Source organism: Phacochoerus africanus, chromosome 14 (assembly GCF_016906955.1).
Source record: "Phacochoerus africanus isolate WHEZ1 chromosome 14, ROS_Pafr_v1, whole genome shotgun sequence".
NCBI classification, from domain to species: domain Eukaryota; kingdom Metazoa; phylum Chordata; class Mammalia; order Artiodactyla; family Suidae; genus Phacochoerus; species Phacochoerus africanus.
Window position 1 is genome coordinate 59,863,184 of NC_062557.1, and position 25,609 is coordinate 59,888,792.

At 60.0% G+C, this 25,609-nt stretch overlaps 1 protein-coding gene across 1 annotated transcript; it reads right to left on the reverse strand.

Moving 5' to 3' along the window:
• Window positions 1–1,677: 1,677 nt before the first annotated feature.
• ALKBH5 (alkB homolog 5, RNA demethylase) lies at window positions 1,678–24,028 on the reverse strand. Its single transcript, XM_047757272.1, has 4 exons — window positions 22,978–24,028; window positions 13,954–14,034; window positions 3,990–4,145; window positions 1,678–3,317 (listed from the first exon to the last, which is right to left on the reverse strand). The coding sequence occupies exons 1-4, from the start codon at window positions 23,745–23,747 to the stop codon at window positions 3,140–3,142; spliced, it is 1,185 nt and encodes a 394-aa protein (XP_047613228.1). The 5' UTR covers window positions 23,748–24,028; the 3' UTR covers window positions 1,678–3,139.
• Window positions 24,029–25,609: the final 1,581 nt, after the last annotated feature.

The window sequence follows — 25,609 nt, forward strand, 5'->3', positions numbered from 1 at the left end:
TCGTGGGGCCACCAGCCTGGGCATGTCAGCCACCACCGGGAGCTGGAGAGGGAGCAGGGGCCCGCTGACGCCTCGACTGCAGCCCAGTGAGCAGGATCTGGGGTTTCCCACCTCCAGACTGTGCAAAGATCAAGTTTGGTTGTTTTAAGCCACCAGGTCTGTCGGAGTTTGTTACAGCCGCCCTAAGAAACTAACCCTAGCAGACGGGACGCAACTCCGTTTGCCGTATTTGTGGCTGAGGCACAAACCACAGGGAAGCTGCAGATGCAACAATTCGGCAACACAGTCGATGCAAATCATTCTGCGAGAAACTGGCTAGAGCTCCTCAGTTTTCTGCATTTTATTACTGGGTGTCTGCTGCACGTCTGTCAGCATGGCCTTGTGTGTACGGGACACACACCAGGTAGTCTGGCACCCTCAGGGGAGCTCGGCGGCCCAGCGACCCCGTCTCTTTCCTTAGTGGATGACTCTGACTTTGGGCCTCGTTTTCCCACCACACAACAGGGCTGTAGGGATGGGAAGGGCTGGAGCCAGGCGTGGTGAGAGCACCCCCTGCGTCCAAGACTGGGCTGGGGCAGAGAGGGATGGGACTCCGCACCCGGCCCAAACAGCTGGTGCCCCGCAGGTGGCTGGGGACAGTCAGCTTCAGGAGACCAGATGCGGGCCCCTGGGAGCCTGGGGACGGCTCAGAGGACCGTTCCGCTTCCAGAGATGGGGTGCCACAGAGCCGCCACACAGGTACAGAAACCAGAGCCGAGAGAGACCTCTGGGGCTCAGCAGGTCCTCTAGCCCTCCTGTCCCTCAGTCCGCTCTGGGACACGGAAGAACCAGGGTCTGGCTTTGCTGCAGCTGCCGTAGGGGCCCCCCTGCTCCCCAGCCCTCATCCCATGGCCCCAGAGTCAGGTGACCTTTCCCTCACCTCCAAAGTCTCTGCGGGGCACCCAGGGCCCCGGGCGCCCACCCCTGACTGCAGGCCCGCGAGCCCTGGCCGCTTGCCTGCTTTCAGACTCTCCTCCCTGTTCGGTGGGGGTTCACTGACATGCCAGGCTTCCAGAGCAAAAGAACCTGGCCAAGCAGACTGGTCCTGGGCACGGGAAGTGGGCGAGGGAGACTCCGGACCAAAGCTCTCGACCAGAACCGGGGAGCCGGTCCAGGATCTGGAGGGACCACCATCCCTGGGCCCCGCCCCACCCATCTGCTCCCCCCCGCCGCCCCCGTGTCCCCCAGCCCCCTGGCACGCACCTGGAAACGAGGCCCAGGAGACTTCTGCTCACCAAGCAGCTGCGGTGAGGGCTTGGATGGCGCACAGTGCAAACCCAAGGATTTTTCTAAAGGGCAAAACCACGTGCACGTCTTCTACGAAGGCCTTTGCCCGCACAGCAACCCTTCCACCAGCGCAGCCTCTCCGACCACCCCCGGAAGGGCTTCTGGAACGCAGCAGGGCAAGGTTCTGGCTCCTGTGGGCCCCCAGGGCCCCGGGCACCTGGACCCAATCTTTACCAAGTCCACGTTCCTCGCGGTGAAGAAACGGCAGGGGGGCAAGTCTGCCCTCAGCCCTCTGGGGCCCTGGTGGGCAACGAACTCCCCTCCCAACCCCCATCAGAGTTTCAGGGCAAAACAAAGGGATGAAAGAAGAAGGAAAGGCAAGTCCTCTCTTATGACGGCATCAGACAACTGTTTCAAAATATATTAGATTTGGTTTTTATTGTAGAGCACACATATCAGGGCAAAGTGCTGCACACACAACTACAAATCATTTTTGGGAAAAAAGCTGTAAAAAAAATAAAACTGCAACTGCTTTAGTTACGCAGTCCTGACTTGAGGAATCCACGCTGGCAAAGGAGCTCCGGCCCCCGAGAGGCCTTCTTGGAGGTGGCTGCCCCAGCTTTCTTCTGCAGCCCCCTCTCTAAGACGAGGCCCCTGCATGACGGCAGCCGGGGGACTGGGAGGGCCTCTGGTCTCAGTGGGCCCGGGGCTTGGCCCTGGCTGGCAAGGACATTCCTAATGAACCCAGACCAGCAAAACCTTGCGGCCTTCGAAGATGTGAGCGGGTGGAAACTGCAAATGACTTCACTTGTTTCCTTTCATTTATGTTTCTTAAAGCCCCTTCCCCAGTTCCCACGCCCCTGAGCCAGAGGCGGCACCAACCCAGTCCACAGGCTGCAGGCGGACAGAGGGGTGGCGTCTCCAGGGGGGACGACAGGGAGAAGGCCCCAGCTGGCCGACGGAAGAGAAAGGAAAGGGCAGGGGAAAGCCAGGAGGCCTAAGGAAAAAAATGAAAGCTCAGAACAAAAGAAACAAAACCCCTACCACACACCACAACAATTTTCCATACCCCAAAACCTCCATACTTGGAAGGACACCAGTCCCTCCAGCTAGAAACAACTGCTAAAACTGCCCCAACACGGCAAGCCTAACTGCTCCGCACAATCGCACACGTGTGTTTGAAAGGAGCAACCCAGAGGCGGCTCCTGGCAAGAGGTCAGGACCACTGCAGCCAGCCCCAGAGCAGGCCAGAGCAGGCGCCGGAAGCCCGGGGTCTCGGCCAACAGCAGCTCTGGGGCAGCAGGGCCGGCACTGTTTGGGCCTCTGCCTCGTCACCACTAACAACTTGTGCCGGAGCAGGGGTGTCTGCGTGAGCTGCTGGGGCCTGGAGAGCAGGTGAGTGGTGGGAGGGCCCCTGCAGAGCCAGCAAGACCTCAACCCACAGAGGACGAGGGAGGAGACTCAACTTCATTTACAACACGGAGAAGATTTACATTTAAAGCAAAGTAAGAATTTCCTTAACCAAAACATTTTGCTGCTTTTAAATAAATTCAGCCTGACACAGCCCCAATTGAGAATGGCTGCCCCGCACGCCTCTACTGGCCACTCCAGCACGAGCTTCTGTCCCTACAGAGGCCAAGAGCCTTTCCACCCAGGAGGAACCACAAACCGGAGAACCAGGCCCTGGCCAATTCTGTTCTTCAGCCTGAACAGGCAACAAACAAAGGGAAAAATATACAAGAAGCATTAAAAAAAAAAAAAAAAGAAAGAAAGGAAGAAAAAAAGAAGAAAAAACAAAAAACGAAAAAAATCTCAAAATGAAACGAAAGGAGGGGCAGCTAGTGGATGGAGCCGAGTCCCGGGAGGCCAGGCCTCAGTGCCGCCGCATTTTCACCTTGCGGGCAGGGCTGCCCGCCGCCTCCGAGCAGTCCTCCCCGGGCTCGTAGGACTTGCGCCAGTGGTCCTGGGAGCTGAGGCTGCCCCCTCGCCGGTGCGCAGGCAGCAGCCCCGAGCGCCGGTTCTCCTCCTTGTCCATCTCCAGGATCCGGGGCCTGCGGGGGAAGCAGGCGTTATCAGGGCCAGCCCGGCTCGCCGGTTCGCCACAAGGGGCGGCACTGGCACCGTGTCCCTGGCCACCTGGTGCCAGCAGCCACTCCGCGTCTCTGGGACTACGGGCTTTCCGGCCCCCAGGACACTGCTGGGGCTGTCACGCAGAAGGCGGCCTTCCTATCACAGCCTCGAGGCCCCACCTGGGTCTGCTGCCCTCCTCCCCTGCCCCCCGCTGCCCCCGACACCACCAAACGCTTCCTACCTCAGGGCAGCCCGCACCTCCTGGCCAGACTGGCCTCCCACCTTCTTCCCTATCCTGCTCTCACCTTAAACAGCCTCCTCAGACACGGCCCCCAGCCCCTCTCAAACAGGTCCTGCTGCCCTGCAGCTCCCACGTGACCCTCCTAGCCCTCAGTAGAGCCCACGAGAGCCCTGGTCTGGGTGCCACGAACAAGGGAAGGCTGCGAAGCACTCCCGCTTGGCAGAGTCTCGGCACGATCCCCTCCCCCTGCGAGGCAGGCAGGTGGCCAAGGCTTAGCTGGAAATGCCACCAACCCCGGGGAACCAAGCTCAGGAAAGGTGGGCGACGTCAGGCTCCTAACCACCCACCCCGCCCTGCAGCCAGGCCCTGGCGCTGCTTTGCTGGCCTTTGCCAAGGGACCACAGTCAAGTACCTGTGGGCAGCATCAGGGTCTGCCTTGCGGTGGGACCGCTTGGGTTTCAGCGCGGGGTCCCTGCTGTTTCCCGACAGACGATCCGACGCGTAGCTGGGGGCTACCACGGAGCTGCTCAGGGACTTGGTTTCCAACCGAGGCGCATCTAACCTTGTCCTGCAAAGGAGAACACAGCAGGGGTCACCAGCGGGCCTCTGGGAAGCGGGGGGGGGGGGGGGGGTGTCGCATCGCACCAACTCTCTCTGGCCAGGCCACGTAGGGGCCAGAGGTCTCTGCTCAGCACTTCTGTCCCCGCATGGTTCAACGAGGGGCTGGCCTGGCTGACTTGCCAAGGACTTCTGCTGACCTGCTGCCCCAGGGGAAAAGAGCCCAGGCTCTCTGAGCTGGAAGAAGCAGCCCCTCCTCAGGCCCAGAGAGTCTCCAGGGATGTCTACTGCACCTGCCAGAGGATGGAGAGCCCCGCTGGCGGGCACCAACACACACCCCAGACGCCTCCCCCCTGCCCGATGTGCCAGGCCAGGCTGTGGAAGGGCTGGAAGGGGACAGAGCAAGACCGTCCCTCCTCACACGCAGGGACACTGAGTCTGTGGCAGAGCCAAGAGGAGCACCCGGCAGCTTCTGCTGGTTCCGGGATGCTGACCAAGCCAAAGCCGGAAGGCTTCTGAAAGCAAAGCCACCACCCAGCACCAGAACGCACCACCTAGCAAAGGAAAAACACGCCAGGACGGACGGGAAGAAAGGACGGAGAAGCCGGGCGGCAGGGAGCCTAGAGAAGCGATCCAAGTCCCTGCTGACGTCAGCCCGGGAGGAGGCTGGCCTGGGAAAGCTCTAAGGAGACCCGAGGCTTCTTGTGGACAAGGAGGAGGCAGGCAGTCAGGTCCCTGGCAGTAGGGGCAGGAGAGAGGCCTGGGGTGAGCTGGGAGAAGGCCCAAAAGGTACCTTTCCCATGGGCTGCTCTGGGCACAAAGTAGCAACTGGGTCCCGAGGAAGAAGGTGCCACGGCCAGGCCAGACTCAAAGGACCCCTCAAGAGAACGCTGGAGGCAGCAGGGCAGACACCCAAGAGCTGGCTTGGGTTCTTCTTTGTTTTGTTTTGGGTTTTTTTTTTTGGTATTTTTGCCTTTTCTAGGGCTGCTCCCTCGGCATATGGAGGTTCCCAGGCCAGGGGTCGAATCGGAGCTGTAGCCACCGGCCTACACCAGAGCCACAGCAGCACGGGATCAGAGCCGTGCCCGCAACCTACACCACAGCTCACGGCAACGCCGGATCCTCAAACCACTGAGCAAGGGCAGAGACCGAATCTGCAACCTCATGGTTCCTAGTCGGATTCGTTAACCACTGAGCCACCACGGGAACTCCTTCTTTGTTTTTCTTTGTGTCTTTCTAGGGCCACGCCCGCAGCACACGGAGGTTCCCAGGCTAGGGGTTGAGTCGGAGCTGTAGTTGCGGGCCTACACCACAGCAACGCCAGCTCCAAGCCATGTCTGCGACCTTCACCACAGCTCACGGCAACTCCGGGTCCTTAACCCACTGAGTGAGGCCAGGGATCGCACCTGCATCTTCATGGTTACTAGTCAGGTTCATGACCCCTGAGCCACAATGGGAACCCCTGCTCTGGATTCTTGGGAACGACTGTGTCTGGTCCTCACAGCTCCCCCTTCCCTCTACCGGCCAGGCTTGCCGTGAACAGACAGGAAAACTGGGTCAGTAGGAAGGAAGTCATGTGACCCGGAAGTCCTGGGAAAAAGGTCTGGTCCTGGTGAGAATCCAAGCCTGGCAGGCAGGAGCCATGGCTCTGAACCTGGGCGGGGGTGCTCCTTGGGCGGCCAGCAGGGGGCTCCTTCCCAGCTGGGAACCAGTATCTGACCTCCTCAGGCCCAAACTGGCAACTGCCCCCCCTTTGCTTTGGCCTCTTAGATAGGGAAGCAGAGGGCCTGGCGCATGGGTCTCAGCCTCCACGCTGGCACGGGTTCCAGAAAGCAGGACCCAGCAGCAGAAGGCACATCAGCCCTGATACTGCTTCTCAGAGTCCAGGCCGGTCACCACCCCTGTCCGGGCCTGTTACCCCGCCGAGCAGAGGCCTCTTCCAGTTCTGAGGGTCTAGAGACCCAAGACAAGCCAGCACCCTCAAGGTCAGGATTCGTTCCAGGGGCCCTGGGCAGACCAAGGGTGGAAGCCAGAAGCACTGGAGCCCGTGGACCCCGTGGGCCAGGCCAGGCCTCAGATCCCTGCGCTGAGAGCTCACACCAGACGCGACGTCAGCCAAGAAGCTCCACTCAGGGGCTTCGGGGTCTGAAGCTGCAGGGAGCACTGCCGAGCCAGGTCTACACTAAGAGCCCTCGGGTGCCGGGAGCACACGCCCAGGGCAAAGCCCGTTTGGGCAGCCCCTAGGGGCCCAGGACCATGGCGTGGTTTCCTCAGGTGAGTAGCGGGCGGCCGGAGAAGAGCAGATCTTAGAGGAGGGCCTGGCCCACAGACCTCCGGGGCTGGAAAGCACGAGCATGTCCCGCCACGCGGGCGCGGCTGGGCCCTGTGGGTTGCGCACTGCTGGGGAGACAGGCGGGACCAGCTGAGACGGGAGAGAAGGCCGGGCACATGGACTATAGCTCTGCTCCCCACCCGGGCCGGCCCTCCGGGAAGGGATCTTCAGAGGTGGCGCCACCAGAAACCCAGCCTCCTATACCCACTCTGGGCACGGCAGGGACTCTGGGGCCCGAAACGGCTCCGGACACATCCCCTGGTGCTATGTCTCTCCACGGCTTGGAGGAGCTCCTGCCCACCTCCATGTCCCAAAAGCCGCCGAGCCGCAGAAGCCAGGCCTGAGCCAGGTCCCCAGCCCAGAGCCGCATTTGTTCAGGGCACACCCTCTTACAGGGCAGCCAACTCCCAGGGAGCAGGCCAGGGCTCAGTGGTCAGAGCCCCAAGTATGGAGGCAGGAAGCCGAGTTCTAACAGGAAGGCCCGGGAATGGGCTTCCTCGGGTGGCAAGAGGTAGGAAGATCTTCCGAACGGATCGGAGCCAACACCCAGGGTCACGACAACGAGCCCGGGTATGTCAGGACACCCTCGGGACAAACCAGGGACTGGGCCTAGGTACCAGGAAAGCCAGAACTTAGGGAGATGCCCAAGCACTCCTGTGACACAGTAACACGTGACCTGAGCGGACAGGAGGGAGCGGAAGCTGCTGGGGACACGGGGAACAACGCGACCTAACGGAGACCCAGTCGCTGGCCTCGGGCACAGGGCTGCTACCCCAGGACGGCCCCTGAAAGCCCAGGGGGTTTCTTACGGCAGCAGAGCTGAGAGCTGAGACCAGGGTTTCTGGGCGTCAGGAAACCCGCCGCCAACCACCCTAACACCTGGCTCTCCCCGCAGCAAGCACCCTCGTGCTGCCAAGCCGTCCCGTCCGAGCAAGGAGGCAGACCCGCGTTCCCCTTCACCGAGCAAGCTGAGCTCCAGCCGCTCTAAGCATCAGACGCTGGCACAGCCCAGAGCCCCCTCCCGGCCCCCATCTTCCACCACCCTCCCTCCAACACTGCTTCTCTCCAGCTCGAACCTGCTCTCTCCTCACGCAGCACTTGACAAGGGCAGAAACCTGCTCTGAAGCCTACACTGAGGTGGCAGCCCCCGAGGAGCGAGCCCCCGAGCGCATGGTCCTGGGCTCCAGCAGACCACACCCCCAACTCGGGCCAACCAAACACCAGGCCCCAAGGGGCACCTCTCCAAATCGCCTACCTGGTTGGCAGCACGTCACCCCATACTGCAGGAGGCAGGGCTCTAGGCGCCCACGGGGCCGGGATCACAGGTCCTCAGGGATCCCCCAGCTCAGGCCTTGGTCAGGGCTCACTGTCCTCCAGGACACTAGGCGGCCAGACACCAAGCCAGCTTTCCCACACCTCGGCTCAGGGCTCCCCTTTCCTCCTGCCTCACACACCTCTGCTCACTGTACCCCAACAGAGCACAGCCCCCCTAGTCCCTACCTCTGAGCCACCAAGTCGGAGGGGGTGACGGGAGAACACACAGCACCCTGGAATCTGACCAACTTACAGATGAGAACACAGGGCTCAGGTAACCAACCTGTAGTCCATAAAGGAGGGACAGAGCCAGGGCCGGGCCAGCCCAGGTGCCCAAGCCAGTCACGTCCCCGGGGGTCTCACCGCCTCCTTACCCCTCGGGCAGGCTCTGGACTCACCAGACCGGTCAGGCTGCCAAACGGGCAGGGGGGATGCACGTGGACACACACTCCCTGGATTCACAGGGTGTCGGTGGCGCCGTGTCTCCGGCTGGGCCGGGACCAGGGAAACGGAGAGCGGAGGAACCGGCGCAGGGCACGCGCCCTCTGCTCGGCCGCACTCAGCCTCGGCTGCTCGGCTTCCCCTTTCGGACCCCAGGGGCCCCGGGCCTGAGGGACCAACGAGGCCACTCAGCTCGGCCTCCCAAGGCAACCGCTCCTAAGCAAGACTCCCCAGCACGGACCAGGTCCTCTGATCGGACCCAGCCCCGCCGCGCCTCTCGCCTGCGATCCAGGATGGGCCGCTTCGGGGTCCTCACGCTCCCGGCCTTGGCAAAGAGCAGCTCCTCCAAGCCTGCCCGAGGCCCAGCCCCCGTAACTGCCTCAGGTGGCCCGTCTTCTCTGGAAGCCTTGCCTGACCAGTCCCTGGTGAGGTGCTCGCATCTCTCCTCCCCCAAGGCTGAGGACGAGACGAGGCCACACGCAGCACGTGCCTGGCACCAGCACAGAGCCCAGCACGCACCAGCTTTGCCTAACATCTGGTAAATGAACCTCTAGCTGCTCCTCCCAACTTAGGACCACTGAGAGCCGAGCTCCACTCGGCCAACAGCAAAGAAATGAGCTACTTACGCTGTCTTGAGCCGTCTCACGTGGGTAAACTGCAGAGGCCAACCACGCAGGAACACAAGCCTTACAGGCCGGCGGGATGCAGGTCTGGGGGCCTCCCCAACACCAAGAGACTGGCTGCCTGGCCACCCACCAGAAGGCCCCGAGGGCCCACAAGCCACCTCCTGTGCCAAGTTCTGATCCGGGGCCTCCACCCGCTGCCTTCCCGCCTTCAAGCTTACCATTTCTGCCTGGCCAGCAGTTTCCAGGCCAAGAGCGGTCTCCCCAGCTTGGCCCAACCACCCCCAAAGTTGCTGGGCCCCAGAGGACAGCGCTCTTAGGACAGTGCTCACTGTGCCTGTGCTGCACCTGCATGCAGAGTGCCGACCGATCACCAACCCGGTACCAAGGGAGCACTGGGTCTGCGTGCCTGCCTGGGTGCCTCATGTGCGGCAGACTGCCAGCTCCAGGCCAGGGATCCCTGCCCAGGGAGCCCTCCGAACTAGCCAGGCGAGCTGAGGCAGCTCACTTCCTGCCTGACCCCTTTCCGAACAGGGTGAGCGTGTGGGCAGCACTCTCCCCAGTGCCTGGCACGAGCAGTAAGGAACCCAGCATGGACCGCACACGAGGTCCTTAGAAGGCTGCACATCAGGCAACTGCGGAAAAACAGAACACTCCCCCCCCAACGGCTGCTACAGCCCAGAAGCCGGCCAGCCTCCGGGTTCTCTAACTGGCTGTTTAAAACCAACCACGCTAAGAATCCGGTGTTGCTGCAAGCTGTGGTGTAGGTCACAGACGCGGCTCGGATCCCGCGTTGCTTGGCTGTGGTGCAGGCCAGCAGCTACAGTTCCAACTGGATCCTGAGCCTGGGAACCTCCATGTGCCGCGGGTATGGCCCTAAAAGACAAAAAGACCAAAAAAATAAATAAATAAAACTTTAACCACCCTTTCGAAAAACAGGTCCAGCTTCTCTGCCAGGGGTAGCAACGACTGACAAAGATGATACTGGGCAGCATGCTTTGGGGAGGGGGGGTATCGCTGAAGACCTGACCAACCTCAGCCGCCAGCTCCCCCCACGCCCTGGGAGCAGCCGCCTCGCCACCTAGAACCCTCTCGGCAATCAGCTCTCTACTTGCACAGCAAAGGCAAGAAAGCCCTTCTGCACATGAGGCTCCAGGTTCTTCAACTCAAAGCACCTGCCCTGTGACACACTGAGGCAGGGGCAGGACTCGGTGGCTCCGCTGCGCAAACCGCCCAGGGGCCCCAAGACCCAGCACCAGGAGACCCAAGTTCAAAGCCTCGCTCTGCTGGCTGTGACCTCAGCCTGAGGACTGCACCCTGGGGAGGCTCTCCGAAGGTCACTCCCGGCCTCCCGGCAGGAAACCATGGCACCAGCACATCAAGACTCCGAATCACCCTTGTTCAAAGGAGCCATGTCTTGGTGCACCTGAAAGCGCCTGGCAGCCGCCCACCTATCTCCCCCCCAAGAGGCCCCTAGAAGGACCACCCCAGTGCTGAGCAACCTGAGGTGGTGGCACAGCTCCCGGGCCCGTCCTCAGCAGCCTACACAGACTTTATCCAAACTGAAGAGAAGGGAGTGCTGGCTCCGCCAGATCCCACCCGTCTGGGTGCTGCCTCACCCGAAGACAAGGAGTCCGCCAGGCGCCCACCCAGGCCACGTCCCTGATGTCTGGGCGGCGCCTGAGCCAGGGTACTGCCCCTTTCCTCCAGCCCCAGCCCATCCTCTCCTACCTGGCGCAGCTCCTCATGGGCCTCCGCGGTCCTCCCCCGATGCCTCCTCCAGACCGGCCTTCCTGCTGGGTTCCAGAAGCACAGGGCTCCCCCTGCCCCAATAACAGCAAGTCTATGGGCCGTCCCGGTCTGAAAGGGTGGCGGTGTGCCGAGAGGAATACCGGTGTGCAGACGGTGCTTCCTGCAGGATGGCTCGGGCGACTAACTTTGGGTGTGGATATATGGGTCACTTGGGGGTGGGTGTCAGAGGGGAACGCTCCCAACAGAGGCCGCGCTGCTGCAAGAGCCTGGGACACGAGTCTGCTGGCCACACAAGGAGCTGCAGGTACTTTATTCGTTTAGACTTTTTAAAGCCGCGCTCATAGCACATGGAGGTGCCCAGCCTAGGGGTCAAATCGGAGTTGCAGCTGCTGGCCTACACCACCACAGCCACAGCAATGCCGGGTCCTTAACCCACTGAGCAAGGCCAGGGATTGAACCCTCATCCTCAAGATACCGATCCGGTGCATAACCCCCTGAGCCACGACAGGAACTCCCTGCAGGTACGTAAGGTAAGAGGCGCAGAAGACAACGGGAGACACCGAGAGGAAGCCAGAAGACGAGCAAGGCCCGAGAAGGACCCGGGTTTTATTCTGCCGGCAACAGAGCTGCCTCTGCCTGTGGTTCCCCAGGGCTGGCTCCCTACAGCTGGGCCCCTCACCAGCTCAGCAGCACACGGAGGCTGGGGAGATGCCCGCCCACTCCTCCCCAGTGCCCTTAGTTGTATGTCCCTGGCCGGCTCCTGGGCCCGAAGAACAAAGAGCCCCAGCCGTTCTCCAAGGTGAGAACACTGCCAGCCGCTCAGTTGGCCAAAGAGCTTCCCAGCAGGGCTGGTTAACAGTGAAGACTCCCAGTTCCACCACGGAGCATCCAGGTGTGGGAGCCGCCACTCCAGAGGAAGGGGACAGCCAGAAAAGCAACCTGACACTCCGGCTCGGCCACTTTCATCGGCACCTCCAGGATGCTTTTCCTGGGACGATCTCCCGTGAGAGGCTGGGAGGACCCCTTGGAGCTGCTGCTCTGGCTCATCGCCACCCTGGCTCCCAACCTGGGGGGCGGGGGCGAGGTCTCTGGCTGCAACTAGAGGCACCAAGTACAGTCTGAGAAGAAATGACCAGAGGGAGCTCCACTTTGGGCTCCATCACTTCTGGGCTGTGGGTTCTAGACGGTGTGGGGAACCACAGGAAGAGAAAGCGGCAAGCCAGGTAAAGCCCTTCTCCTCCCAGGTTCTGGAAACATTCTCATGCTAGAGGGGAGAGGCTGCCAGCCACCAAGCTCAGCCACATCTGGTGTTCCCCTATGTGCCCAGTGCTCTGCCCGCACACAGGGCTGTCCCCCAGATCTGGGTCATTCTCATTCTACAGAAAATAAAACCGAGACTCAACATTTTGACTTGGCAAAGTGGCAGAGCCATGCCAAAGAGCCTTCATGACAGTATTATGGAATTCTGGAACTGAAGACCCAAGATGCCAAAGTTACTGACTCAAGTTAAAAAGATGCCAAGTCAGAAAGAAAGGAGGTACGTAAAAAGAGCTCCCAATGGCCAAAGCTGGGACAAAGTGACGCTAAGGCAGACGCCGTGCATCCACACCGCCAGCAAGGGGGACAGCAAACAGTCACCTGAGCAGAAGGAGTCCCAGCATCCCATCCAGGAGGCGACTCCACCCCCGAGGAGGTGGCGCTGACTCCCCACCCCTCCCGCGTGGAGGACAGTGGGGACGGGGACACCCCTGGAGGGAAGCCCGACGAACACACCTGAGCCAGGCGCCCGAGGTCAGCGCCAAGGGGGACGGGCCTGCTCCCTGGCCGAACCCCCACCCAGTGTAACCCTGAGGAGGGCCCCGGCCCCCCACTGAGTCCGGTGCGTCTGAGCGAGAGGAGCTGGGGGGACAGGACAGCGAAACGGCCTGCGGGTGCCGGCCCGGACCCGGACGGAGGGCACAGGGAGAGCTGAGCGGAGGGCGGCCTCTAGTGACCTGCTGCGGGTCAGCCTGTGGCGGACACAGCACGCCCGGCAGGAGGGCAGCACCGGGGGACACGGAGAGCTCCGCGCTCCTCACGGCGTCCCGGGAATCTAAAACTGTTCTAAAAAATAAAGTTTACTGAAATCAAAAAAATAAACAAATAGGAGTTCCCGTCATGGCACAGCAGAAATGAATCTGACTAGGAACCATGAGGTTGCAGGTTTGATCCCTGGCCTTGCTCAGGGGGTTAAGGATCTGGCGTTGCCATGGGTTGTGGTGTAGGTTGCAGATGCGGCTTGGATCCCGCGTTGCCGTGGCTGTGGTGCAGGCAGGCAGCTGTAGCTCTGACTGGACCCCTAGCCTGGGAACCTCCATGTGCTGCAGGTGTGGCCCTAAAAAGACAGAAGACCAAAAATAAATAAATAAAAAACAAATAAAGCCAAGCAAGAGGACATCCATCTTCCTCCAGGCTGGGTCTAGGCACCTGCCCCGCCCTGCTCACTGGCATCTACACGACCCAGGCAAGCAGCTGGCCTCTTAGGACTCCAGCCTCAAGGCAGGATTGTCTTGACCTGGCAGGGGCCTGGCTCAGTCCATTCACTCTGTGGGCAGAAAGGAAGCGCTGGAGAGGCCGGGAGGGGCGACGCTGGCCAGCACGTCCCTGCCTCCCTGGCCAAAGAGGAGGGACCGCGACAAGCCCTGCGCCTGCTGAACACATGGCCTAACCTCCCACCTTCGCCTCCTCTCCTCACCCCCCCGCTCCTCCCAGAAGTGAAAACCCAGGCATTTCCAAAGCAAGCTGCTAAGGCACAATCTAAAAATACTCAGTGAGAAGCACATGTGACAGATCAGAATCAAGGAAGCGGGGTGGGGGGGCCCAGGGTCTGGAAGAGGACTCCCCAAATCTTGTCTCAAGTCTGTGTTCACAGACACTGGGGGTGAGTGCTTCTGCTCAGCCCGCAACTCCTGAAAGAGAACTACTTTTTTTTTTCTTATTTTCTTTTCAGGGCCGTACCCACAGCGTATGCAGTTCCCAGGCTAGGGGTCGAATTGGAACGACAGCTGCCGGCCTCCACCACAGCTCACAGCAACGCCAGATCCTCAACCCACTGAGCAAGGCCAGGGATCGAACCTGCATCCTCATGGATACTAGTCAGGTTCATTAACCACTGAGCCATGACAAGAACTACGAGAATGAATTTTCTGATAAAGAGAAAACAAAACAGCTTTATCCTCACATAATTCCAATCAGAAAGCACGAGGCCTTTAACAGCCTTTTCCTCTCCCAGGCTTCAGGGTGCCAGGCTACCAACAGAGGAGCCCAAGCCTCCATCTCCAGTGGGGCCAGCAGGTGCCAGACGCCAGGGCACTTACTTCCTGAGGATGATGACAGCTCTGCGCTCCTTGATGTCCTGAGGCCGTATGCAGTGAGTGATTTCATCAGCAGCATATCCACTGAAAAGAAATGGAGCACGTGAGCACGGAGGGTGGACCTGCAGCCTGAGCTGGGGGCGGGGGTGGGGATGGGGGTTCAGGGAGGAAACAGACAGAAATAGGGCCCCAGTCCTACAGCCACCCTCAGCCCCATCATTTGGGAGGTTCAAGGATTCACACACAAGGAAATAACATGTTAAGTTCCAGGATGTTTTTGGAGTTCCCGTCGTGGTTCAGCGGTAACAACCCTCACTGGTATCCATGAGGACGCAGGTTCAATCCCTGGCCTCGCTCAGTGGGGTAAGGATCCGGCGTTGCCTCGAGCTGTGGAGTAGGTCGCAGACGCGGCCCAGATCCTGTGTTGCAGTGGCTGTGATGAAGGCCAGCGGGTATAGCTCAGCTTAGAGCCCTAACCTGGGACCGTCCTTGTGCTGTGGGTGTGGCCTTAAAAAAAAAAAGGTCCAGGATGTTTCTGCCCAGAAACCACTCAAGGGGGAATCTGGGATGAGGTAAAGACAGGTCCTAAAACAGAAGCCAAAGCAGGAATCTCCTTGCACAGGGCAGCTGCCCTTTTTCCAAAGGGCCCTCAAGAGGGCACACCCTTAGTGGCTTTGGAGGCAGATGGAGTGACTCAGGCCAGACCCTGGTGAGAAGACAAGACCCTCCCCAACCCCCAGCCCCGGCTGGCAGAGGAGGCCAAGGCAGACGCTGACAGCACTGAGTCACCAAAAGGCTGCAACGTTCAAAAAGAAAATTTATCTACTTGGATAAAAGCTTTCCAAAACCTCATTTTAAGGGATCCAAAATCTTGGAAACAGCTGTGTTTGGAATATTTTAAGAATTTCCATCACATTCAAACACCTATTTATCTTCCTCAAGTTACAGGATTTTTAAAACTGCTCAGACCAATGAATGTGGGAAGACGACTCTTCTCTCCACGGCTAACGTCCTCCCAATTTCAAACTCTGGAAGCCAGCTCAGCCTCCGGAGCCTCTCACATGCCCGCCCCGAGAGCACAGCACCCAGAGGCACTCCAGCCCGAGCCGCCGGAGCCCGGGCAGCTCCGCAGCCAGCGACACTCTCAGTCGCAGGCCTGGGGAAGGGGGCACCTTCTCGGCCTTCTCCTGCTGGGAGTCCCTGACACCCCCCACCCCTGCCCCCGATCTTCTACTCGGCTGCGCAGCTGCGAAGACAGGGAGTGACTGTTAAAAACTTCGAAAGCCTGGGCAGGACTCCTCCAAATGGCCAGGCTACCCCAGTGTGGGCAAGAGCTGGATCCAAGAGCAAGTAAAAAAACAATAAAAAGTCCAAGGGAGAAGCACCTCTGACTCAGAAATCTGACTTGAGGCCATGTGGGGGGAGGAAAAAAGACACTTAATTTAGGGATTTCCCCTCCAAGCTGTTCCTAAACCAGGGTTTTCAATTTTCTCTATAAACACCAGTCCCACATGATCCTACGAATATTCACAGTCAAGTCAATCTATAGAAAGAAAAAACGCCGATATGTATGGGTGTGCTACATACATACGTATATATACACACACATATATATTTTCGAACTGCACCTGCGACATACGTAGGTTCTCGGCTAGAGATCAAATCAGAGCTTCAGCTGCCACAGCCATATGGGATCTGAGCAGCGTCTGTGACCTAAACCACAGCTCACGGCAACGTCAGATCCTTAACCCACTGAGCAAGGACAGGGATCGAACCTGCATCCTCATGGATACTAGTTGGGTTCATTACTGCTGACCATGACAGGAACTCCTAGAAAATGTTGATGAGCTTTTAAGAAAAGCACTCGCACATGTTCCCCGGTGGCTCAGTGAGTTAAGGATCCAGCACTGTCACTGCTGTGGCTCGGGTTCAAGCCCGGACTCGGGAACTTCCATGTGCCGCCAGTGCAGCCCCTCCTTGTTAAAGGACTGAGAGCTACTACAGCAAAAGAACCCGCAAACTTCCTTTAAGCGAGCACTGACTCAAGAACTTTCTTTCAAACAACACCTATTAATACCTGCAGGCCCACACAGAACTGCCATGTAAAGACGGAGGCTCTGAAGAGATCTGGGTCAGAACCCGAGCCCTGACACCTTAGCTGAGTCACGTGCTGCACTGAGCCCTCAGCTCCCCCACCTGTAGGGATGGAGGTAGGTTCCTGGGTGTCCAGTGGTTATGCTCTGTCACTAAGGACATTCCTTTGTGGCGACTAATGGCTAAGATCTGAGAAAAGGGGTGAGTGCGCTCTCTTCTAGGCAGCATCACATTTCTCCGTCTTCATGGCCGGCACCCCAGACAGCAGCAGTGGGCGGCCCCCTACAGGACTGCTGTTAGGTTACCCAGGGTGCCTGGCGCCCTGGGACCACCTGGATCCAGGACACCCTGCCGCAGAGGGCCCCTGGGCCCCCTCCCTGAGCTAAGGGCTCTAGATCTCATCCTATGCCCCTCCTGTCCTTCACATCGGGACAGGCCTGGGCTGCAAGACTGTCCCACACAAACAGAGGACTTTCCCAAAGAGTCCAGTTCCAAAGGCCACCCAAGGCACATTTCTAAGGCCTGGATCTGCACTACTGCTGCAGGCAAGCCTGCCTACCGTCAACAAGTGTCACCAATCTGTTTGACTTGGCCATAGGACCGCCAAGGGCCCTGACTTCCCATCTCCAACGAGGAAGTGCACCCCGTCATGTAGAAGCCAACCCAGACATTGGTCAAATTTTAACTGCCCTCACCTTCCCAAGGCTCGACAAAGAACAAGCCAAGCCAGGTTCCTGCCACCCAGCCCAGGCCTCAGAAGAACTGGGGCAGAGACAGAGCCGCACAGGCCCAGAAGGATGAACACAGCACCCGCTGACTCCCCACCTCAACAGCTCCCTAGCTTTCTAGACCCTCCAGCAGCTGTGCAGAGCCTACCCACCCCTCCTCAGACCACCAGGCTCCAGGGGGAGCAGGAGGTGCATCGTCCAAACTGCAGCACGAAGTGTCCAGCAGAGACCACAGAGGGTTATCTACTGCTAAGGAATCTACCTGCTAATAAGAGAACTGTTCAAAAGTCCCGGTCTGCCAGCTGGAAACTTAATATGCCTGGGGTCCAGCCCTCCCGCTGGCATGAAGACAAGTTCCAGCGCCTCCTGCTCTTTTTGCTCTTCTGTTTTCACAGGGAAGGTAGCAGAGGAAATAGCTCATGCTGGCAGTGGCCTGGACTCAGCCCCTCGAGTCCCCGCGCCGCCCCCTCCCGCAGCAGTGACTAGTATGCCACAGGCATCCAGAGCAAGAGAGGCAGGCTGTCACCCGCTACACCAGGCTTGAGGCGACTCGTGAAGAGTGAACCCTCCCACAGGGAGCTTTGCTCAGCGCCCCTCGGCTGGTTCCCCCCACCCTGCCCGCCCAAGCTTCTCTACGACTGCTGTTCGGCCTCGTGGAAACCGTGTCCTCCCTAAGAGCCTTGCTCATCTCTGCACACGGCGGATGCTACATGAGCCGGGTGCTGAGCTCAACACGTCTACTGCTTTCAAGACTGAGGCTCCACATGTGCACAACAGACGGCAGCCAGTCCTTGCTCGAGGACTAGGTGCCGGAGGACGAGAAGTCCGGAAGACTCTCTAAGGGAGTGTGCAGGGCTGCACACGTCTCCTCCAGGGGACAGCCTTGGGGACAGGACTGTTCAGGCACAGCTCCAGGGCGGCCGCCAGTCCCCATCTACTCTGTGCCCTGCCCAGGGCAGAAGACAGCCAGAGACGGAGGGACTGGCCAAGATCACCAGGGCTGCCTGGTGACAGCCTCCCTCCAGCTGGGGCGACCTGCTCCGGCGGCCTCCCCTCCCCCAGCCTGCCTCCCCACTGCTGGGCCTGCAGGACCTCACTTACGCTTTGAGGGCAGCGGACCAGCCACCTGGGCACAGGGGCGGCACTGTGAGCACAGACTCAAGTTATAACCACAAACCTGAACCTCCTCGAGGACACACGGCCTCCCCCGATGAAAAGTCCTGGGACTTTCTGAACCCGGAAGAAAGAAGGCCGACCAGCTCCAAGGCCCAACTCTGGATACTGCCAGGCATCAACAGAGGCAGCTCACCTCCAGACAGTTCCCCTCAACCTCAAGCCTTCAGCAGTGAGAGGGTCAATGCGGGATAACAACCCTAGGACACCAGCAGCTCCATTCTGCAGAGGCACACCGGGAGTCAATCAGCTCAACCAGCAGCACGAACTCTAACCCAACGCCTGGCTTCAGTGAGGAGCCACACCGGGTTTCGTTTCTTGACTCGTGATGGGAGTGGGGGTGGACGGCGAGACAACGAGGAGCAGGAAGAAAAGCCTGTTTCCAGTGACAAGGCCCAACCTGTCCAGGGCCTCACTGACCTCAGCAAGGACACAGGCACACCTGCCACCCATGGAAGCAGCCCACCAAGACACAGGCACACTTCCAGGGGGCAAGCATCACCCCAGGGAGGGCCGCACACCCCCTGCCCTGCCCGAAACGGTCAGCCAGCCAGCCCCGATGTTCTCATGGCTGCTTATTCTCTGCTTCCTCTGAGCTTCGTGACGAAGACCGCCACTCGCCTTCCCTTCCTTTGCTGCCCTCTGCCTTCTTGTCGGGCCTGGCAGAACTCGAGCCAGCCAACGCCCTCCTGGCCCAGAGCCCCTCCTGAGAATAAGCAGTCTTGACTTCACCCTGAGCTTCTCCCCCTCCCACGGAATCGGAAGATTCCACACAAGAGATGTGGCCCTACGTTCCCAATTACTTTAAGCCAGAAAGCTAAATTTTGCCTTCAACCAGCTGAGCAAGAGCAGCCCCTTGCTCAGGACCAACAGGGGTGCCCGCTCTACCCCATGTCAACTGTTAACTGGAAGTCACAGGCTGTGCAACACAGTCGTGTCCAAAGAGGCGGCTAAGGCCTGGGTCTTTGGGCAAGGGGACGCCACAACCAGACCGTGCAGCAGTGATTAAAAATAGCGACAGACAGGAGTTCCTCTCATGGCTCAGCCAAACTGAACCCGACTACTGTTCATGAGGACGTGGGTTCAATCCCTGGCCTTGCTCAGTGGCTTAAGAACTGGCATTGCCTTGAGCTGCGGTGCAGATCACAGCTACGGCTCAGATCCTGCATTGCTGTGGCTGTGGTGTAGGCTGGCAGCTGCAGCTCCAATGAGACCCCTGGCCTGGAAACATCCACGTGTGACAGGTTCGGCCCCAAAATGCAAAAATAAATGAATGAACAAATAAATACAGCAGCAAGTAAGCAATTAGCCTTGAGATAACTATCCTAATTAATCCAGATGAAATCTGCTTTTATCTGTGGTTCACTATACAAGAAACAAGCGGAGAAATATGGGATGAAGTGATGTGAAAAAGATAAAAGATAGTTATTTCTCTAAAAAACAGCATTGAAAGAGGACCCATCCAGGCCCAACGTGGAAAGGTTACCAAAAAACAGCTGCCAACTGGGTTTGGAAAGAAGTCAACCACTTCCAGAAGGGTCTGTGAGGCCTTGCTCTAAGTGCCCACGTCTGGACACTTCTGAGGCAATGAGTGCCACACACTAAAATCCACGCTGACACCTCTAAATGTAAAAGTGTATTGGAAGTTCCTGTCGTGGCTCAGTGGTTAATGAATCCAACGAGGAACCATGAGGTGGCGGGTTCGATCCCTGGCCTTGCTCAGTGGGTTAAGGATCTGGCGTTGCCGTGAGCTGTGGTGTGTAGGTCACAGACATGGCTCGGATCCCGCGCTGCTGGGTGGCTACAGCTCCGATTTGGCCCCTAGCCTGGGAACCTCCATGTGCCGCGGGAGCAGCCCTAGAAAAGGCAAAAAGCCCCCCCCAAAATTAAATAAATAAACAAAACTGTATTCCTGCCATGTTGCCTTGGACGGGTACAGACACCACCGCCACCGACAGCACAAGTCTGAACTGGAGGACAATTACTAGAACCCCACCCCTTAGCCCCCATCTGTAGGGAACCACTGTTTTCATTGGCCCCTTCTAATCTGCAGCTTCCCAGCTCATCACCTCTGGGCTGGCTGGGATACACACCAGGAAGTGAAAAGAAAGCATCCCCTCTCCCCAGCTGGGGGAGAGCCAAGCAGGGCCTGAGGGGAGGCACCTGCACATCAAGTAAGCAGAGGGCTAAGCCAGCAGGTGCAAGAAGGTTTAAATCAGAGAGGGTGTCCAGTCCCGTCCCCCCGCCCCCCCGAGAGCAGGGACTCTCCGTTTTAGGATGAGCTTACCACCTGGACACATCCGGCAACATCTAGAGACGACTGTGGTTGTCAGAGAAGATGCTACTGGCATTTAGTGCACAGACGTCAGAGATAATATTAAACAGCCCCCAACAAGGAATGAGCCAGGCCCAAATGTTAACAGTACTGCTGCTGAGAAGCTCTGACCCAGAGCTTCACCCTGGCGTGGGGCACCAAAATCCCACTTCAGGTCCAGGTTGGACCCAGGGACTAGCAACGACCTCCATCTGCTTCTAGTCAACATGCACCCCCTAAGGCTGCTTCCTCGCTGCCGCCGCCAAAGCCTCGTGCCCTCGAGCCCTCCACCCACACCTTCTCTGCCTGGCTAATTCCTAGTGGTCTCCCAGTCACCCCACAAGTTCAGCTGACTTCCTCCTGAAAACGACCAAACTCCAGAGTGGATTAACATGTGCCCACGCAGTGTACTCCGGCAGTCACGTTCCCGGGCTGGACCCGTCTGTGGTTTCCACTGGGCTGTGGACTCCGTAAAGAGCTACGTGGAAGGCTCCCCCAGCTCCCTGCCCCTTCCCCAGGGAGACAGCAAGGGAACATCACGCGGTTGTGTGCGAAAGCTCCCATCTCAGAGTCTACCCTGTGCCAGGCTCTCTGTCAGACACCAAATCGCCATGCTCAGTCCTGACAGGCCTTGGAAGTTGGCATCACCCCCATTTACAGATGAACACCCACAAGATCCCAAAGCAAATCAGGGGAGAGCTGGATTCAAAGCCTGGGCCCGCACTTTTCAGGACGTGGCCGAGCCTCCCACACTCCACAGCCAAGTCAGAATCCAGGACGAAGGGACTGGGAAAGCTTAACTTGACTATTTTAAGGTAAAGAAGAAGAGAATTTTCCTGATGATGCAATCCTGTTGTGGATCAGTAACTGAGCTGCAGCTAAAAACTTGAAACTCGGAGTTCCCGTCGTGGCTCGGTGGTTAACGAATCCGACTAGGAACCATGAGGTTGCGGGTTCGGTCCCTGCCCTTGCTCAGTGGGTTAAGGATCCGGCGTTGCCGTGAGCTGTGGTGTAGGTTGCAGACGCGGCTCGGATCCCGCGTTGCTGTGGCTCTGGCGTAGGCCGGTGGCTACAGCTCCGATTGGACCCCTAGCCTGGGAACCTCCATATGCCGCGGGAGCAGCCCAAAGAAATAGCAAAAAAAAAAAAAAAACTCCTCTTCAATACAGGGTGTGCATGCACTGAAGGGAGAGGGACTCTCGAAGTCACCAACTGCCTCCTGTGGTCCCCCCCTTTCACAGGGGGCCACTGCCACATCTCCTGCTGGCAACCCTGAGGACCTGTGATTACGTGGGAGACGAACATCCCTCGGAGAGGCCAAATGGCCCTCGTCTGAGATCCTTTTAACACGGAGAGCCCTTCAATGAAGTCAGACAGCAAACTGCCTTCCACGGCAGGCCACTTGGGAGAGTCTGCCCTGGAAATCCCATTTTAAAGGGATCTGCTAGGACATCTGGAAGCACCGTGTAGAGCTGAGGAGCCGGGAAGCCCAGATGACAACGGGGCCCCCAAGAGCTAAGGGGTCCTCTAACTTTCGATGCTCAAGGAATCCGAAGTACTGCTTCTGCTGCCGCTGACTTGCCCGTGGACTTGCCCATCAGGAGACCTTCCCTATCGCAAGGCTCTGCTGCCATGGGCAAGTACGGAGGCAGCCTCAGCCATTCCACTCAAATGCGAAAGATGTGCCTCGTGATGCTAAGAGGGCTCCAGGGACCCTGCTTCTCTCCATGACCGTGACCGTGACCCATGGCACTGACTGAACTTCAGAGGTTAAGCTGCTCACGACAAAATCTCAGTGGGTCTTGATCCTGTACTAGAATCTGGTGGTCGACCAAGCTGCTCTGAACAGCTGCAGTCTAGATCTCCTAAGAGGTTTGGGGGATTACTGAACTACACGGCTAGATTTACTTGTTTCAGGGCTGGAAGGAGACAGCTTCCAACTAAATGTTCTGCTTCACACAAACAGCAGAGGTGTTCCAGCCGGCAATTCTCTCCGGGGGCCAGGGCCCTGGGCTAATTCGCAGCAGAACCTAGGACTGAAAACAGGCCAGGAGCCTAATTTCTGCTGACACAACTACAAGGCCTAATACCTGGTAAAGAGACAAGCTTGCTTGTTTCACACGGCCCGGATGATAGGGAACACCTTCTTACAAAGGACCAATGGGCGCTCGTGCAGCCAACAGGGGCTGAATTTTAAGTCTGCTCCACTCCACTCCCGGACCAAGGGCTCATCTGCTCAACTTCCCTAGAGTCACTCCCCGGCCAGGAATGGAGAACCTTTAACAATTAAACACTCTCCGGGACCTCGCTCTGTGGGGATCTTTTTCCGTTGAGGAATCCGTGAACACTGTTCTCCGTTAAAGAAACCAGGGAGGACAGACTGGGAAAAGACGTTGGGGTCATAACTGCAACCAGTTTTTTTAAAAAGCAGACTTGAAAATGGGACTCAGAATGGAAAGCGCACTTGCTAAAATCACAAAGGTAAAGAGACTCCTAAAACTAGCCTTCTGGAAAGACGCCCTGAGGGTGGCTGTCGGTCAAGTCCGCGATCTCGTCTAACCCGCCCTCGGGGATAGAGAATTCCAGAGCTGCTTCCCGCTGTCTTCATGCACGTGTTTTAAACGCAGACCCCCTTCCTCCGCCCCCAGAACAGAACGGGTCACAGGCGGAAAACGCGGGCTCCTACCGGCCGCCCCCTCCTCCCAGGCAGGTGGTTACCTGAGCACAGTCACGCTCCCCCTGCGCACGGGCAGGGAAAGCACGGGTTCCGACACCCGGATAGGCTTGAACTGGAACTTGCAGCCGAAGCAGAGCGCGGAGTCGCTGAAGAAGGACACGGACACGATGGGGCGCTCGAAGATGTGGATGGGGTCCACGTGAGACACGATGCAGCCGCCGGGCTGGTAGTCGTTGATGACGGCGCTGTTGACGAAGCCCTCGGGGATGACGCGGTGCTCCACCAGCTTCTGGATCACCAGCTGGTGCACCCACTCGGGGATCTCGTCCACGTCGCCCGGCGGGTAGAGGCGCTCCTGGCCGGGCCCGCGCTTCTGCAGCTGGGCGCCGTACGTGTAGCCCTCGCCGAAGAAGTACTTGTTGCGCAGCGGGGCCCGGTCCACCGTGTGCTCGTTGTACAGGCCCTTCTCGGCGCGGGACACCACCTCGTCGATGCGGGCCTCGATCTTGGCGCACTCGTCCTGGCTGAACAGGCGCATCTGGCGGATGCCGCTCTTCACCTTGCGCGCCTCCTCCTCCTTCTGCAGCTGCTGCTCCTCGAAGTCGCTGCGCTCGGGGTCCGAGTCCTCCTGGTACTTGCGCTTGGCCCCGGGCGCCGCGTAGGGCTCGGCCGCGGCGGCGGCGGCGGCGGCGGCGGCCACGGCGGCGGCGGCGGCGGCCGCGGCCTCTCGGCTGCCGGCCTTGTAGTTGTCCCGGGACGTCATGGACTTGAGCTTCTCACGCAGGTCGGTGTAGCCGCTGGCGGCCGCCATGGCCCCCGCGCCGCTGCTCTAGGGCGCTCCGCGGCGGGCGGGGCGGCCGGGCATGGCTCTGGGGGACGCGCCCGGGCCCCGGGCCGCAGGGGCCGCACCGCCCGGCGGGGGAGTCGAGGGTCAGCGCCCGCGGCCTCAGGGGCGGCGGGTCAGGCGGCGACGACGGGGCTTCCTCCTCCACCTCGTCCGCGTCCCGGGGGGCAGGGGCGCCAGCAAGGCCTCATGCCGCGCGGGGCGGCCGCGGAGGCTCGGCCCGACTCCCGGCCAGACCCTCGGACGCCGGGCCCGGCCCGCACTTTAAAGCGCTCCTCACGACGTCACCGCCGCCCGCCCGCCCGACGTCCGCCAGCGCCGCTCCTCAGCGGGCTGCTCCGCGCGCAGGCGCAGTGCGGCCGGCCACCGCGGCTCCGCGCGCAGCGAGCATGCGCGCGCGTGCGGCTGGGTCAGCGGAGGTGCCGGCGCACGCGCAGACAGGCGCCGCTCGCCGTCCGCCGCCCCTCCCCCACCCACTGAGGGGCTCCGTGAGCACCCCGAGCGGCAGCCTGCCTCCTCTCCGCGCCACCCCGCGGCTGAAGGGCTCCCTCCACAGGGGTGCGCTCACGCCGTCGACGCTGTCGCCACGCTGCGTCACGGCATCGCCCGAATGCCCCAAATCGCCTCAGTCCCCAGCGCGCAATCACCAGGGAACCGCCACAACCCAGGCTGCCCCGTCACCGCCCCTTTGGGGCCTCCACTTTGTCATTGGGCCGCGGGCCACGAGCCGGGCGGGCCCAGACGGCAGCTTCCGAAAGCTGGTTGGCACTCCTGCCTGTCAATCCGGCGGTCGCCTTGGCTACTGCGTCCGTCACCTAATCAGCGGCGGGCGGGCGGGCGGCGAGGACCTCCGAAGGCTGACCAGGTGGCTAAGTGAGTGCCTGAGTGGAGGCCCTACCGGAGGGCAGCCCTCAACGCGCAAGGAGACGCTCAGATTGCGGGGCTCAGAGCCCCGCCCCGCCCCCGCCCCCGCCCCGTCGGCCGCAGACTCCGCCCCCTCGCCGCCGCCCGGCGTGGACGTTGCCCGAGTCACGTCCCGGCGGGGCGGCGCGTGCGCGGCCCTCCGCAGCCGGGGCCCCCAGGACGCCGGGGGAGCCCCGGGACTGGAGCGCTGGCGGCGGCGCTGCCCGGCGCCCAGGCCTTTGTTCAGACCCTTGCGGCCCCGCCTGACCGCCGGGCCTGCACGCGTGGTCGCCCTCGCCCCTCCTGGGCCTTCCGCCCGGGATGCCCGTCCCTCCCGCCCTCTCCTTCACTGTGGCTCTTTGAGGCTCAGCTCACCCCTGTCTAGCAGCCTCCCCAGGTTGGCACTGAGATGCAGCGCTTCTTGGGTTTCCTGGCCTCGCCTCCCTGGCCGCTGTGCTCCCGGCCAGCTGCCTCTGCGCCCTGTCCACCCACCGCCCCCAGCTTGTCGCGGAGCCTGAGCTCCAGCTCCTGCAACCTGGCAGATGGGTGTTTGGGTCTGGACCTCCTGACCGGCTGTAGGACCCTGGGCGCGTGGCTTCCTCACTCGAGCCTCGCTCTTGTGGGTCTGTGAAACGAGAATGACATCAGTGCAGGGCCCACGTGTATGGTGCTCGTGAGGATGAAGTCCCGTTCCTTGAGCAGATGGACCGCTGCCCTCAAGTCTCAGCTTGTTTCCTCGCCCTAAGCTGACAGGCCTTCAAGTCCCGTTGGGAGCTGGGGATTTGGCAAGGACAGGCCAGCAAGGCCTGTGGGAGGGGGATGCCTGGAACCCTGGCCACTGTCCCGAAGCCCCCCACCCAAGGGACCCCCCAAGCAGCAGCAGTAGGTGGCACCGCTGGTGGTGGGGTAGGAGGGCAGCTGCAGGT

What these genes read in the sequence shown, in the direction of transcription:
- ALKBH5 (XM_047757272.1), bottom strand. Translation starts at nt 23,747, where the DNA reads ATGGCGGCCGCCAGCGGCTACACCGACCTGCGTGAGAAGCTCAAGTCC. An exon ending in GGGAGCGTGACTGTGCTCAG is followed by an intron (nt 14,035 to 22,977) that starts GTAACCACCTGC and finishes ATTTCTTTTCAG; the next exon opens with TGGATATGCTGCTGATGAAA. An exon ending in GACCCTGATGCTGCCCACAG is followed by an intron (nt 3,318 to 3,989) that starts GTACTTGACTGT and finishes CTTCCCCCGCAG; the next exon opens with GCCCCGGATCCTGGAGATGG.